The sequence below is a fragment of the Anthonomus grandis genome, chromosome 17 (genome assembly GCF_022605725.1).
Source record: "Anthonomus grandis grandis chromosome 17, icAntGran1.3, whole genome shotgun sequence".
NCBI classification, from domain to species: Eukaryota; Metazoa; Arthropoda; class Insecta; order Coleoptera; family Curculionidae; genus Anthonomus; species Anthonomus grandis.
In genome coordinates, this window is record NC_065562.1 from 18,773,081 (window position 1) to 18,785,873 (window position 12,793).

General features: G+C 37.8%; 3 protein-coding genes across 4 annotated transcripts; 1 reads left to right on the plus strand and 2 right to left on the minus strand.

Moving 5' to 3' along the window:
- Positions 1–789: 789 nt before the first annotated feature.
- Positions 790–2,868, plus strand: LOC126746185 (tetraspanin-33-like). Of its 2 annotated transcripts, XM_050454335.1 has the most exons (6): positions 790–1,165; positions 1,227–1,427; positions 1,485–1,658; positions 1,715–1,897; positions 1,953–2,128; positions 2,650–2,868. In XM_050454335.1, the coding sequence occupies exons 1-6, from the start codon at positions 1,055–1,057 to the stop codon at positions 2,702–2,704; spliced, it is 900 nt and encodes a 299-aa protein (XP_050310292.1). In that variant the 5' UTR covers positions 790–1,054; the 3' UTR covers positions 2,705–2,868. The 2 variants fall into 2 exon arrangements, with proteins under 2 accessions (XP_050310292.1, XP_050310293.1); XM_050454336.1 differs by having other exon boundaries at positions 791–1,165; positions 1,953–2,868.
- A 1,368-nt stretch (positions 2,869–4,236) lies between these two features.
- Positions 4,237–10,390, minus strand: LOC126746174 (biorientation of chromosomes in cell division protein 1-like 1). The gene is made up of 7 exons (XM_050454322.1): positions 10,075–10,390; positions 9,390–10,024; positions 6,903–7,861; positions 5,873–6,655; positions 4,714–4,777; positions 4,609–4,650; positions 4,237–4,547 (listed from the first exon to the last, which is right to left on the minus strand). Exons 1-7 carry the CDS (start codon positions 10,323–10,325, stop codon positions 4,444–4,446), a joined length of 2,838 nt encoding a protein of 945 aa, XP_050310279.1. The 5' UTR covers positions 10,326–10,390; the 3' UTR covers positions 4,237–4,443.
- A 116-nt stretch (positions 10,391–10,506) lies between these two features.
- On the minus strand, positions 10,507–11,707 carry LOC126746186 (trypsin 3A1-like). Its single transcript, XM_050454337.1, has 5 exons — positions 11,632–11,707; positions 11,382–11,574; positions 10,924–11,212; positions 10,760–10,873; positions 10,507–10,714 (listed from the first exon to the last, which is right to left on the minus strand). Exons 1-5 carry the CDS (start codon positions 11,678–11,680, stop codon positions 10,511–10,513), a joined length of 849 nt encoding a protein of 282 aa, XP_050310294.1. The 5' UTR covers positions 11,681–11,707; the 3' UTR covers positions 10,507–10,510.
- Positions 11,708–12,793: the final 1,086 nt, after the last annotated feature.

Genomic DNA, 12,793 nt, shown 5'->3' on the forward strand with positions numbered 1-12,793 from the left:
CGCTGCATTATTTATTACGGCGTATTCAATTATATTCCAATATAATTTATAAATAAGTAACTTTATTTCTTAACAAGACATTTTTGCAACAATAAATAAAAATCACTTAACAATGTAACATCCTAAATAAATATTAAAATTAACGAAAAAACAACTATCGACTTGGCAACTTTGCCACGATTATGGGGACGATTGACTCAATTGAAGTTTACAACGTTGCCGCTGCATTATTTATTAAGGCGTATTTTGTTGGTCACTTACACACAGTATTGAGTCACTTTGTTCATTGATATGACGCTTTTATGGCAATAAATATTAATAACTTGAATATAACACTCAATATAAATAATAAGAATAGACAGAGAGCAAAAACGATTTGGCAACATTGTGAGACTTCACGATGACAAATGACACATTAACTATTTACAACGTTGCCGCTGCATTATTTATTAAGGCATACTTAATACAATTCCAGTTTATTTCATATTATTTGTTGATATGATACTTACGATAATAACTATTACTAACTTAAATTAATCATACTAAATAAAGAAAAAAAAAATTTAATTGACAACATGGTCAGACTAAACGTCACGCTGACAGATGACACACCGCCTTCCCGCTGCATAATTAGTTAAATTTTAATACAATTTATACACAAAATTATTTATTTGCTCACATTGACTACTTAAAATCATGTATTAACTTTAAGAATAAGGAAAATTAACACAGTGACTTGGCAACGTTGCTTCATTATCGACTATACGTCATAATATTGACAGACGTCACTCACACTTGTCAACCTCCTTGTTTATGTTATCATTCGATATTTTGGGGGGTGGAAATGAATGAAAATAAAACGTTTATACGGTCGGGTTATTAAATATTTCCGCCCCAGTTGGAACTAATATCGCTTCCATATCCACCGATTATTTCATAACAAATGTGACGCGTACAATTAAAAAAAAAAAAAACGAGCAGCAAAAAAGACAACATTTATGACAGGTGATTAACCTTTACAGGACTTCCTTTGTACTCTTAGCGGCCAATTAAAATGTCTCCACATCACCACAGACGGGACTACAGGCGTCAGCCCTCCAGCAATTTCACATATGTTAGTCCCTGTGTCAAGTATCTCATATTTTTACTTAATTTCGTGTTTTGGGTAAGTCAGTCTGGTGCATTCATCGAGGACCCATAGGAATATGTTTTACTTTTTTATTCAGCTGTTCGGAGGACTCCTAATTGGCATAGGGCTCTACGCTTTTGTAGACAAATGGCAGCTCACAGGGGTCAAACTGGAAAACTTCTATGATGTCATTTTAAACATCTCCTTAGTCATGGTGATTATGGGTGGAGTGGTTTTTATCGTTAGTTTTGCAGGATGTGTGGGGGCACTGAGGGAGAACACTTGTCTATTGAAGTTTGTAAGTGTTTTTTTTTAAGGGTTGTAGCAGAGTGTAATTTGTTTTTTTTTTTTTAAGTATTCACTCTGTTTACTTATCTTCTTCCTGATCGAGATGGGGGTAGCTATCTTGGGTTTTGTGTTTCCGCAGTCAATGCAGTCACTTTTAGAGGAGCACTTCACCGATAAAATTATACATACTTACAGGGACGACCCGGATTTGCAGAATTTTATTGATTTTGCTCAGCAAAAGGTAGCAGAAATTAAAAAAATATATATATTTGCCAATGATGGTTTGTGAACTTCCAGTTTCAATGTTGCGGCTTGAGCAGCACTGAAGGATACATGGACTGGGCCAAAAACGAGTACTTCAATTGTAGTTCCCCGAGTGTAGAGCACTGTGGAGTGCCCTTTTCTTGCTGCATAAATGCCACCGATTACAGCTCGCAACTGGTGAACATAATGTGCGGATATGGGGTGCAAAAAGTGACTGTAAGTCAGTAAATATGTTTTATTGTTCTTGTATGCAGGGATAAACTTTTCACAGCTTGCCGAGGCCAGCAAAAGGGTGTGGACTACAGGTTGTATCGATATAGTATGCTCGATGATGGAGCGCCATCTGTACACGATAGCAGGAGTGGCATTGGGGGTAGCTCTCTCTCAATTGTTGGTGATATATTTGGCGAAGACCCTCGAGGGTCAAATAGAGCTGCAAAAGTCGAGGTGGGCCAGTTGAAACGTGGGGATCATTTGTAAATATGACGTCCTGCCATTGTAATCTGTGTTGTTGGGCTTATGTTTGTTTTTTGGGAGAGGAAGGGGTGGGGCAGACACTGCCTTGTGAGCCTTTGGCTCGCTTAAATCACTAGGAGTATATTTTTTAATGTTTAGGTGATAATTTAGTTACTCTTAAGAGGTTGAATGTAAAAAATCATCTGTTTGTATGTTTTCATATGTGCTGCTCATTTATGGTCGGGTCTTTGTGATGTTGTTAGGCAAAAATCCGCCCATAATATTAATACTCAAATTAAAAGACTTATAATTTAATTACTTAAGACAGTAGGAGATATATATATATGTGTAGCCACTAATATTAATTAATAATTATCTTTTTTATGAGGTAAAGTGGGACATAAATTGAAATTTTGTAAATTAATCTCGTTGATTGGATGAAAATATATTATATATGAGAAATTTTATGATGCGATGGTGCCAATTGTATATTTTTTAAAAATTAATTTCAGTTATCGTCCGGTCCAGTATAGAATGCCCCCCAGGAGTAATTTGCTGTATTATTAAAGGTTTCGTTCCCACTTGAGACACACTGTGTGATATTTTACAGTTTCTTTGTGAATAATCTCGGTAATCGTAATGTACGTTAGGTAAATGATTTTTCGAATATTTCTCTACAATAATTATTACTTATGTCAAGTGTAAGAAATATAACAAGTATTTGTACCGAATCGTTGTTTTTCTTCCTTGTAAGTGTGCTGGGTTTGGTACTGCTGATGGTTTCACAAAATAATTTTAAGATTTTTGCTCACAAATTTAATGGTTAAATCAGATTTTTGGTACTACTGGCGGTTTACCCAAAAATTGCAACTTTTTTAAAAATTAAAATAAACCAGTCGACATGGTACTCTTTTTCAGCTCGTTTTTCCTCGCTATTACAATGGTGCAATAAGATTTTTGGTACCACTGACGGTTCACCCAAAAATCACAACTTTTTTAAAAATTAAAATAAACCCATCGACATGGTACTCTTTTTCAACTAATTTTTCCTCGCGAATTCAATGGTGAAATCAGATTTTTGGTACCACTGACGGTTTACTCAAAAATTGCAATTTTGTCATAAATTTAAATAAACCTATCGACATGGTACTCTTTTTTTAAATAATTTTTCCTCGCAAATTTAATGGTGAAATCCGATTTTTGCTACCACTGGTGGTTTTCCCAAAAATCACAAATTTCTTAAAAATGAAAATAAACTCGTCGACATGGTACTCTTTTTCAACTAATTTTTCCTCGCGAATTCAGTGGTAAAATCAGATTTTTGGTACCACTGGTGGTTCTCCCAAAAATCGCAACTTTCTTAAAAATCAAAATAAACCAGTCGACATGGTACTCTTTTTCAACTAGTTTTTGCTCACTAATTCAATGGTGCAATCAGATTTTTGGTACCACTGACGGTTCACCCAAAAATCACGACTTTCTTAAAAATTAAAATAAATCCATCGACATGGTACTCTTTTTCAACTAATTTTTCCTCGCGAATTCAATGGTGAAATCAGATTTTTGGCACTACTGACGGTTTACTCAAAAATTGCAATTTTGTCATAAATTTAAATAAACCTATCGACATGGTACTCTTTTTTTAAATAATTTTTCCTCGCAAATTTAATGGTGAAATCCGATTTTTGCTACCACTGGTGGTTTTCCCAAAAATCACAAATTTCTTAAAAATGAAAATAAACTCGTCGACATGGTACTCTTTTTCAGCTCATTTTTCCTCGCAAATTTAATAGTGCAATCAGATTTTTGGTACCACCGACGGTTCACCCAAAAATCACAACTTTCTTAAAAATTAAAATAAACCCATCGACATGGTACTCTTTTTCAGCTTTTTTTTCCTCGCAAATCTAATGGTCATATCAGATTTTTGGTACCACTGATGGTTTACTCAAAAATCGCGATTTTCCTCAAATCAACCCATCAAGATGGTAATCTTTTTCAGCTAACATTGTCCAACAAACACAATGGTACCGTTAATCTTCGCATATCCCCAATGGCTCTTTGAAAAACTCCCATTTTCCCGCCATTAAAACACATAATAAGAACCATCCAGGGTTTTATTAATGAACCACTAAAAACTAAACATTTATCCTTAAAAATATACAAAATAACTATTTTTTTTTGTTGATGAATATTTTCTGATTAACTTAATTAATTACTAAATAACAACAAAAAATTGCTTCACCTGTCAAAATTAATTGACAAGTGACGTGTCTAACGTCTCAAGACAATATTAACGACGTCATTCATTGTGGATTGTTGTTACGTGCGCTCCGTCTACGGTTGACGGTACTCAGCACCGGACGTGGTTTGTACAGCTCGTCGCTAGAGTACCGTTTGCTCACCACACCTGCAATGAAATACGTGTCGTCCGCGAATAAAATCGTTTTTTTTTTGCTTCGAAATCTTACCGGTTTTGGTTTGATTTTCGCTGATGAGTCGCTTTTTGGAATCTGGAAAATTATTAAAAAAAAAAAAAAGGAAAATTGATAGATTTTTGTAAATCGGTGATTTACCCGGGGTGCTGCTGGTCGATCCATCGCCGTCGGTATCCTGGAATTTACGCTTACGGCCTGGCCTCTGATAAACGTGAAATGAAAATTGAAGGTGCAAATACATTTTTGGTACCGCTGATATTAAGTTTTTTAAAAATGAAGTTTAACGATATGGTGCCCTTTTTCAGTTTATTTTTCCTTACTAATTAAATGGTGCAGGCTGATTTTTGGTAGCACTGAGGGTTTAACCAATAAAATCATAACTTTCTTAAAAATTTAAATAAATTTATCGATATGGTACTCTTTTTCAGATAGTTTTTTCTAATAAATTTAATGGTGAAATCAGATTTTTGGTACCACTGACAATTCACTCAAAAATCATAACTTTCTTAAAAATGAAAATAAACCTATCGACATGGTACTCTTTTTCAACTAATTTTTCCTCACGAATTCAGTGGTGAAATCAGATTTTTGGTACCACTGTCGATTCACCCAAAAATCACAACTTTTTTAAAAATAAAAATAATTTCATCGACATTGTACTCTTTTTCAACTAATTTTTCCTCGCCAATTCAGTGGCGAAATCAGATTTTTGGTACCACTGACAATTCACCCAAAAATGGTAACTTTCTTAAAAATTAAAATAAACCCATCCACATGGTACTCTTTTTCAACTAATTTTTCCTCGCGAATTCAATGGTGAAATCAGATTTTTGGTACCACTGACGATTCACCTAAAAATCACAACTTTCTTAAAAATTAAAATAAACCCATCGACATGGTACTCTTTTTCAACTGTTTCCTCGCGAATTCAATGGTGAAATCAGGTTTTTGGTACCACTGATGGTTTACCCAAAAATCACAACTTTTTTAAAAATAAACATAATTTCATCGACATGGTACTCTTTTTCAACTAATTTTTCCTCGCAAATATAGTGCCGAAATCAGATTTTTGGTACCACTGGTGGTTTTCCCAAAAAATTACAAATTTCTTAAAAATGAAAATAAACCCGTCGACATGGTACTCTTTTTCAACTATTTTTTCCTTACAAATTCAATGGTGCAATTAGATTTTTGATATCATTAACGGTTTATCCAAAATCACAAAAAAAACCATTGACCTGAACATAATTTCTATTTAATCAAATTTTGCATATCAATCATATTCAAAAATACTGACCTTCTTAGGCGTGGGAATGTTATTCTGCATATGCAACTTGAGCCGCTCGATATCCCGCTCCAGTTTCCCCATCATCCCTCTCAACACCTTCAAGGTCCTCTCGTTCACCTCACTCCCTTCAAAATAGCACAACTCCTCCTCCTCCTCCTCTGCTGAGGCTAAAACAGATCGAGGACGCTTTTTAGCGTTAATAACCCGTTTTCCTTTAGATACCAATCCGTTGGGCGTTTTGAAGAGGTTGTACCGGTCCTCACCGAACCCCATGTCCTCCAAGCAGAGCAACACTTTCGGAGGAATCTCGATCTTCACCTTTTCCACTTTGAGGAACAATTTTTTCCCGTTACGTTGCACGAGATTCTCCGCCGGATTGGACATAGTGAGTTCGTTGAAGATCAGTTTTAGTTTCAGCATGGCTTTCGGGTTACACTCGGGTGCCTCTTGGCTCAGTTCCTCTTTGAGGACTTTCACGATGTTCGCGCGCGAGTTTGTCTTGCGCAAGTCTTGTTGCATTTTGTCGATTATTTTTTGGAGGGGGGCCAGTTGGGGGTCCGTGACACTGTCCGGGGTGAATCCCCGGAAGTTTTCATTCAGTGAGGTCAAGTTCTCCTTTTGGTCACTTGCCAGTTTGATTTCCTTGCTGTCGTTCTCGTTAATGTCCAACTTGGAGGAACTCGGATTCTCTTGTTGGCGTTTTTCGGTGACACTTTGCTCGTCACACGAGGAAATATTGACCACCAGTTCCGGTAGTTCCATTGAAGTTTCCGCGGTCACGTGACAACTCTCCTTTAATAATAATAATAATAATAAACAAAAAAATTATATTATTATAATAACAAGGCAACGTCGAATATTGTGCACCATTTTGGTGCCTATAAGAAAACATACATTTACAAAATTAATGTACAGGGTCATACAGGGTGTTCCTTAAAGCAACACCCACTCAAAAACAGTAGTTTGTAGAGCTGTTATTGTGGAAACTCACTCCAACCATAATTAAATCTGACACCATTTTACCTCTATATCAACTTACCTTCACAAACTCCTCCTCGTCCTCCTCCTCGTCCTCTCCGTACATGTTCGCATTAAACTTGGCCATCTCTTCGGCCAGTTTCGCTTCTAGCGCTTCAAAGTCGTCCATGCTCAAGTCCTGTCCTCTAAGGGTCTCTTCCACCTCGTCGGTTTGCTCCAGCTCGATCTTCAGCTCGTCTACAGTTCCCGCCCCCTCGAGAGACTTCGGGTCAATGTCCACTTGGGCCAGCGCCAACTGGTTCTGCCTCTCCAACTTCGCCAACCGTTTCCGGATCTTCATTAGGCGCATCGCTTCGTAAATGTTGGACGCGAACTTCGGTTTGATCAGTTTAAACGGGGCCGCGGTGTCCGTGTTTCCCGATTCCGTACTGGGGCTACTATTAAACACTTCTTCCGTGTTCGATTTGAGGTTTACGGCTGCACCGCCGGTCCCCTCGCCTACGCTACTGTTTCGGGAGTTTTTACTGCTGGACCCGTCGTTAGAGTCTCGATCGCTCGATCTACGTTCGGTTTTTTTATCTTTTAAGGCGTAATGGTCGTCCGGGATCTTTTTCTTTTCGCTACCACTCGCCTTTTTCTTTTCCTCCTTGGATCTCTCTTTATCTTTACTTTTAGTGCTTCCGGACTTATCCTTGTCTCTGTCTTTCGAACTGGAGGACTTATGCTTGGTGCCGCTTCTTTCTCTCTCTTTGTCCCTGCTGCCGGACTTGTGCCTCCCACTCGATTTATCTTTAGATTTGTCCTCTCGACTCTTTTTCTCCTCTTTATCAACTTCGTCCTTATGCTTCTTCTCACTCTTCTCCGATCGGACACTTTTGTCTTTCGAGGATCTCCTATGATGATGATGATCTTTACTATGTTTATCCTTATCAGAGGTGCCGTATTTTTTATCTTTGTCTTTAGAGGAGCTGTGCCTGGAGCTGGATTTGCTGCCGTGGTCCCTGGAGTGACTTCTACTTCCTGAAAATGATTACATTGTTTTGTTCTCAATACCAGACACATTTAAACTTCAAACAACATTAAATGAAATTAGTATATGATTTTGTGTAGTTTGAATGATTTAAAGGTGAATATTGCAACAATGTATTAGTTTTGTTCTACCTTTTTGGATGTAATTATAGCAAAGTCAAAGTCAAAGTCAAAAATAGCTTTATTGTTACATAACATCATCTGTTGTTAACAAAGCATTATATAAAATCTTAAAATTAGTTGACAACATAATCTTTTACAAAAATATAAAAATTTTAACAATTCTTACATACATAGAATATAGAACACACCCAAAGAAAGGGTAGTAAGAATTCACATTACGCTGCGCAAAATTCTTCACTGTCAAAAGATTGTATTTAAAAACTCGTCTACAGAATAAAATGCTTTAGCAAGCAAGAGTTTCTTTATATTTTTCCTAAAACGTTTTTCACAATTTATTAGCCTTATATAAAGGGGTAGGTGGTTAAAAAGCCTTCTGCCCCCATATACAAAAGAGGACTTAATCTGCTCACTTTTTGGGATAGGTAGAGGTAAAGAGAAGGTTGTTCGGAGATTGTAACCCGAGGAGGGGGGGCCAAGTTGATGGCGATATTTTTTGTGGATAAGACAAACAGTCTCTAAAATAAAAAGGCATGGCAATGTCAGGACAGAGTGTTTTAAAAACAATGGCCTACAGGGGCTACGAAAGGGAGCTGCACACATATAGCGTATGGCTCTTTTTTGCAAAATAAATAGAGAACTGAACAAATACTGAGAGCACACACCCCAAAACACAATACCGTATCTCAGATAAGACTCTATAAGAGCATGGTAGGCAATTTTGGCCACATCACGTCCCAGAGAATGTGTTATTACTCTAATAGCATAACAGTTGGATGATAACTTCCCTAATAAAGAGGAGATATGATTTTCAAATTTTAATTGCTTATCAATCGTCAGGCCCAAAAATTTGCATGTTTCAGAAGGACTTATTGTTTCATTTTGCAAAGTGACAGTTCCAAGGTTACATTTAAAAGTTAAAATATTAGTTTTAGAAATATTAAAAGTTAATCTATTAGATTCACACCATGACTTTACAAGAATTAAATCTTCATCAACAATATTCCTTAATCTCTTGGTGTCAGTGTCATGCCAAAGTAATGTTGTATCATCCGCAAAGATAGTAAATTTGCCCCTAATTGGAAGTTGAGAGATATCATTGACATATAGCAGGAACAATATTGGTCCAAGAACAGAACCCTGGGGTACACCAGTGTCCATATTCAGACGGGATGACATATCATTGTCAAAGAATACCCTTTGTGCAAAAATGTTTGTTATGTACAGGGTCTCGCCCTCTACAGGGATGAGGTGAGAATTTAGAAAAAACAAATATACAAAACCTTTGAATCATATAAATTATATTAATAATGGTGATGATGGTCATATAAAGCAGTTTTAATTAATTGGTGTTTAATTTAAAGTAAACCATTAATAAAAGAAGTTAAAAGAGACTTACCGTCTTTCCTCTCACTCCTTGACGACTTATGTTTATCACTAGAGCTTCTGCTCTCGCTCCTCTTATCACCCCTTTTCACTTCCTCCTTATCACTTTTCACTTGCTCCTTATCGACTTTTACCTCCCCATGACTTTCCTTTTGAACATCCTCTTTGACATCCACTTTGGTGTCCTTATCATTACTGTCCGATGAAGTTTCACAAATTTCCATTTTATTATCATCATTATCACTGGGGGTCACATTTCCATTACTCTCCGTAGAAGCTTCCTGCACCACCTCCACTTTACCGACCTTCACCTCCTCGCCAGTTTCATCTAAAGGTTCAAAGGGAGGGCTTTCATCTTCAGTTTTTACCGTGTTGGTGCTATTAATGGAGCTGTCATTGGTGTCTTCTTTGACCGGTTCCAAAGCCAGATTATCCTGGACAGACTCGGGAGAAACCACTTCCAAATCTTTTGGTAATAGGTCTGGTTGTTCCTTCGTTGGTTCTTCTTTAGGGGGTTCTGAGGTGCGCCGTTCAATGCCCAGGAATTTGTATACCACATCTTCGACTTTTGGAAGAAAAACTGAGTTGATTTTTGGGTTTACTACTTGGTCCACTATGCGTTCCACTCCGGATTCTAAGAAACCTGACCTAAAACGGTTGTTCAGTAGAAATTAATAAGAGGGAAACGCTATACTTACTCAGTAATATTCTTTCTTAACTGCTCCCTAAGTTGATTCTTATTCAGTTCCTCGGTGAAGGCCTGTTTATTAAGGAAATTCATCACGCTAGTCTCCACTCTCTGGCTCAGGTTCTGGTAGGCCGGTTTCGTATCTACGTCGGCGATACACTCGCGCCGAAACTGATCGAATATCCCCTGGGATTTTAGCTCGTAAACGATTTGCTCGATCAGACGCGGATCCCCCGGTAAAAAGGTCGAAATTATATCCATCAAAGGGAATTAATCAATTAATAATAATTAAAAGGACACAATAACTATGTTGTTTTGACGCCAAACAGTATGACAACTGACAGATAACTTTGACGTGACAAGTGATAGATGTCATGATCAGGCACATCGATTCCGCCGCTAGGCAACCCACGATGCACTAAATAAGACCAAAAGTGGTAAATATTTTAAAAGACTTTATTGGTTAACAGGTTTTTTTGATGTTTTATGTTCTTGCTGTGGCCTTGAGTGAGCACATCGTCTATGTAGTCCCGAAAATAGGCGACTTTAGTGAAGACTCCTGGATAGCCCGATTGAGCGCACCTGTCACCGCCCCAAGACGTGATGCCTATCAGCAGCCGATTGACCACCAAAGGCCCTCCGGAATCGCCCTAAAAATATCCTAAGAACATTTTTTTTTCATTTATGTAACTCACCAAGCAAGTATCCTTGCCGCCCTCCTCGTATCCCGCACAGAACATCCTGGAGGAAATCAGCGATCCGTAGTAGTTGGTGCAAACTTCCGTGGGTATCTCTGGCAACTCAACCGACTACTTAAATCATAAATTACCGAGTACATGATTAATCTGTAAAAAATCACCTGTAAAATGTTTGGTAAAGTTTCATCGTCGGGATCGGTTTGTCCCCAACCGGTTGCAACAGCGTATTCGCCCTGGATAACGTCGTAGTCCGGGTCTGGAAGCGCAACCGCTGCCACCTCCTCGTTAAATATTAATGGGGAATCGAGTTGCAAGATGGCAACGTCGTAATCGAAAGTGTCAATGTTAAAACTGTCCTCTGGGTACTTGATGCTTTGGACGTTGACCAGTTGACCACCGGTTGTTCGATCGGACGTTCCCGCCCTTATTTGAATTTGGTCCGGGGTGACACTGGCCAAAAAATAAACGATTGGTGCGATTAGTCTTTAGTTGGCTCTAATCAAAAAAAAAAAAAGAACTTTTGGACATTATAGTCATTTTTAGCAAACTTTTTCCATAACTAAGCTTTGGTAGAATAATTTTACGACCATAACAATGTACTTTTCTTCCCTCGACTCACTCGTAAATACAATGGGCCGCGGTCAAAACAAAATCCTCTCGAATAATGGAACCCCCGCAGCTCGGTTTACCCCCGATTATCAGCAACACTTGATAAGGGTAGTCCCTTATATCGGCGGGGTTGCCGCCTATGATGCGCAACTCTTGTTGCCACAAGCGCAGTCGCTCCGAGTACCTACTAGGAAATCCATCGGCTAAAGCAGTAAATCACTTAAGAATTCATGTAGAGATTGATCAGCAGATGTACTTACTATAGCTCCCGAACAGTGTCAGGAGACACAATAATTCATAAACTGTCATGTTTGACTTAATGATGATAATAATGAACAGCGTTATACAGATGATTAACAAGAGATTTATAAGTGATCGGACGAAGCGAAGTGGGCGACTTATCGCAGATAATCAATCGAATTATTTTAATTAAATTTGACGGAAAAAGCGAGTCAGTCATCCGGTAGGTAGTTTCACGGATACATGGTGGTCAAAGAATTATCTTGGGGCGTTAGTATTACCAAAGTCTAAGTAAATATTTTTAAAATAATAAGGTGAAATGTATTGACTGTGGTATTACTAGTACTTGCCCCTCAAGGGGCGTTAAAAAGGGTTTTTTGAGGGTAGGGTGTGGGTTGGTTAAAACTGATTCAACTAGTGGCTTACTTAAAGAAAATTAGCTGCAAACAAGTATAATGTCAAAGGTAATTTGATGGACCTAAGAAGTGAATGACACATGCCACGCTCTATCAACTATTGCTTTCTCAAAATGCAGCTTTCCAGATCAAAAAAGAAAAATTGTCCCTTTTTACCCCCTGTAGATTTTTTGACGAATTAACGCCTGTGACGTACCACGGCCATGGAATACGCGTATGTGCGTCTCGCTCTATTAAACTAACAAATAATGTGAAACGATGGGAATTAAATAAAGTAAATAAATGCATCCGTAAAAGCGGTTGAAGATTGATTATTGCGACCTACTATATGCGCAATTACAGGGTGGAACAGATTTATTAATACCTGGATTAGCTTAAAATTGATTTTAGTAGGGAAAAGTTAACTGAAAAGGAGTTTTTGACGATTTGGTTCAAAAGTTTTTTATTTTAACGCTAGGGTTGGAGTTATTCGAACCCTAATCAATTATAAATATGAACGCGCCTTAACGGTTAAAAGTCAGCTGTCATTCTTCGCACTTGTTTTTTTTCGTCGCACATTAAAGCGCGTATATGCTGAGCTGATAATTATTAAACATTTTGGTCAAACAGGCTTTGGTGTGTTCGCAGCATAAAGTCGCCAATAGAAACGCGGCCTAACGCCTAGACGTAACGAGTGACAAGAATGACAGATAACTGACATAAACGTGATGGTGTGTTTTTATTGACGATGTGCCAACAAGCAACATATTTCCGCCATATTAATTAA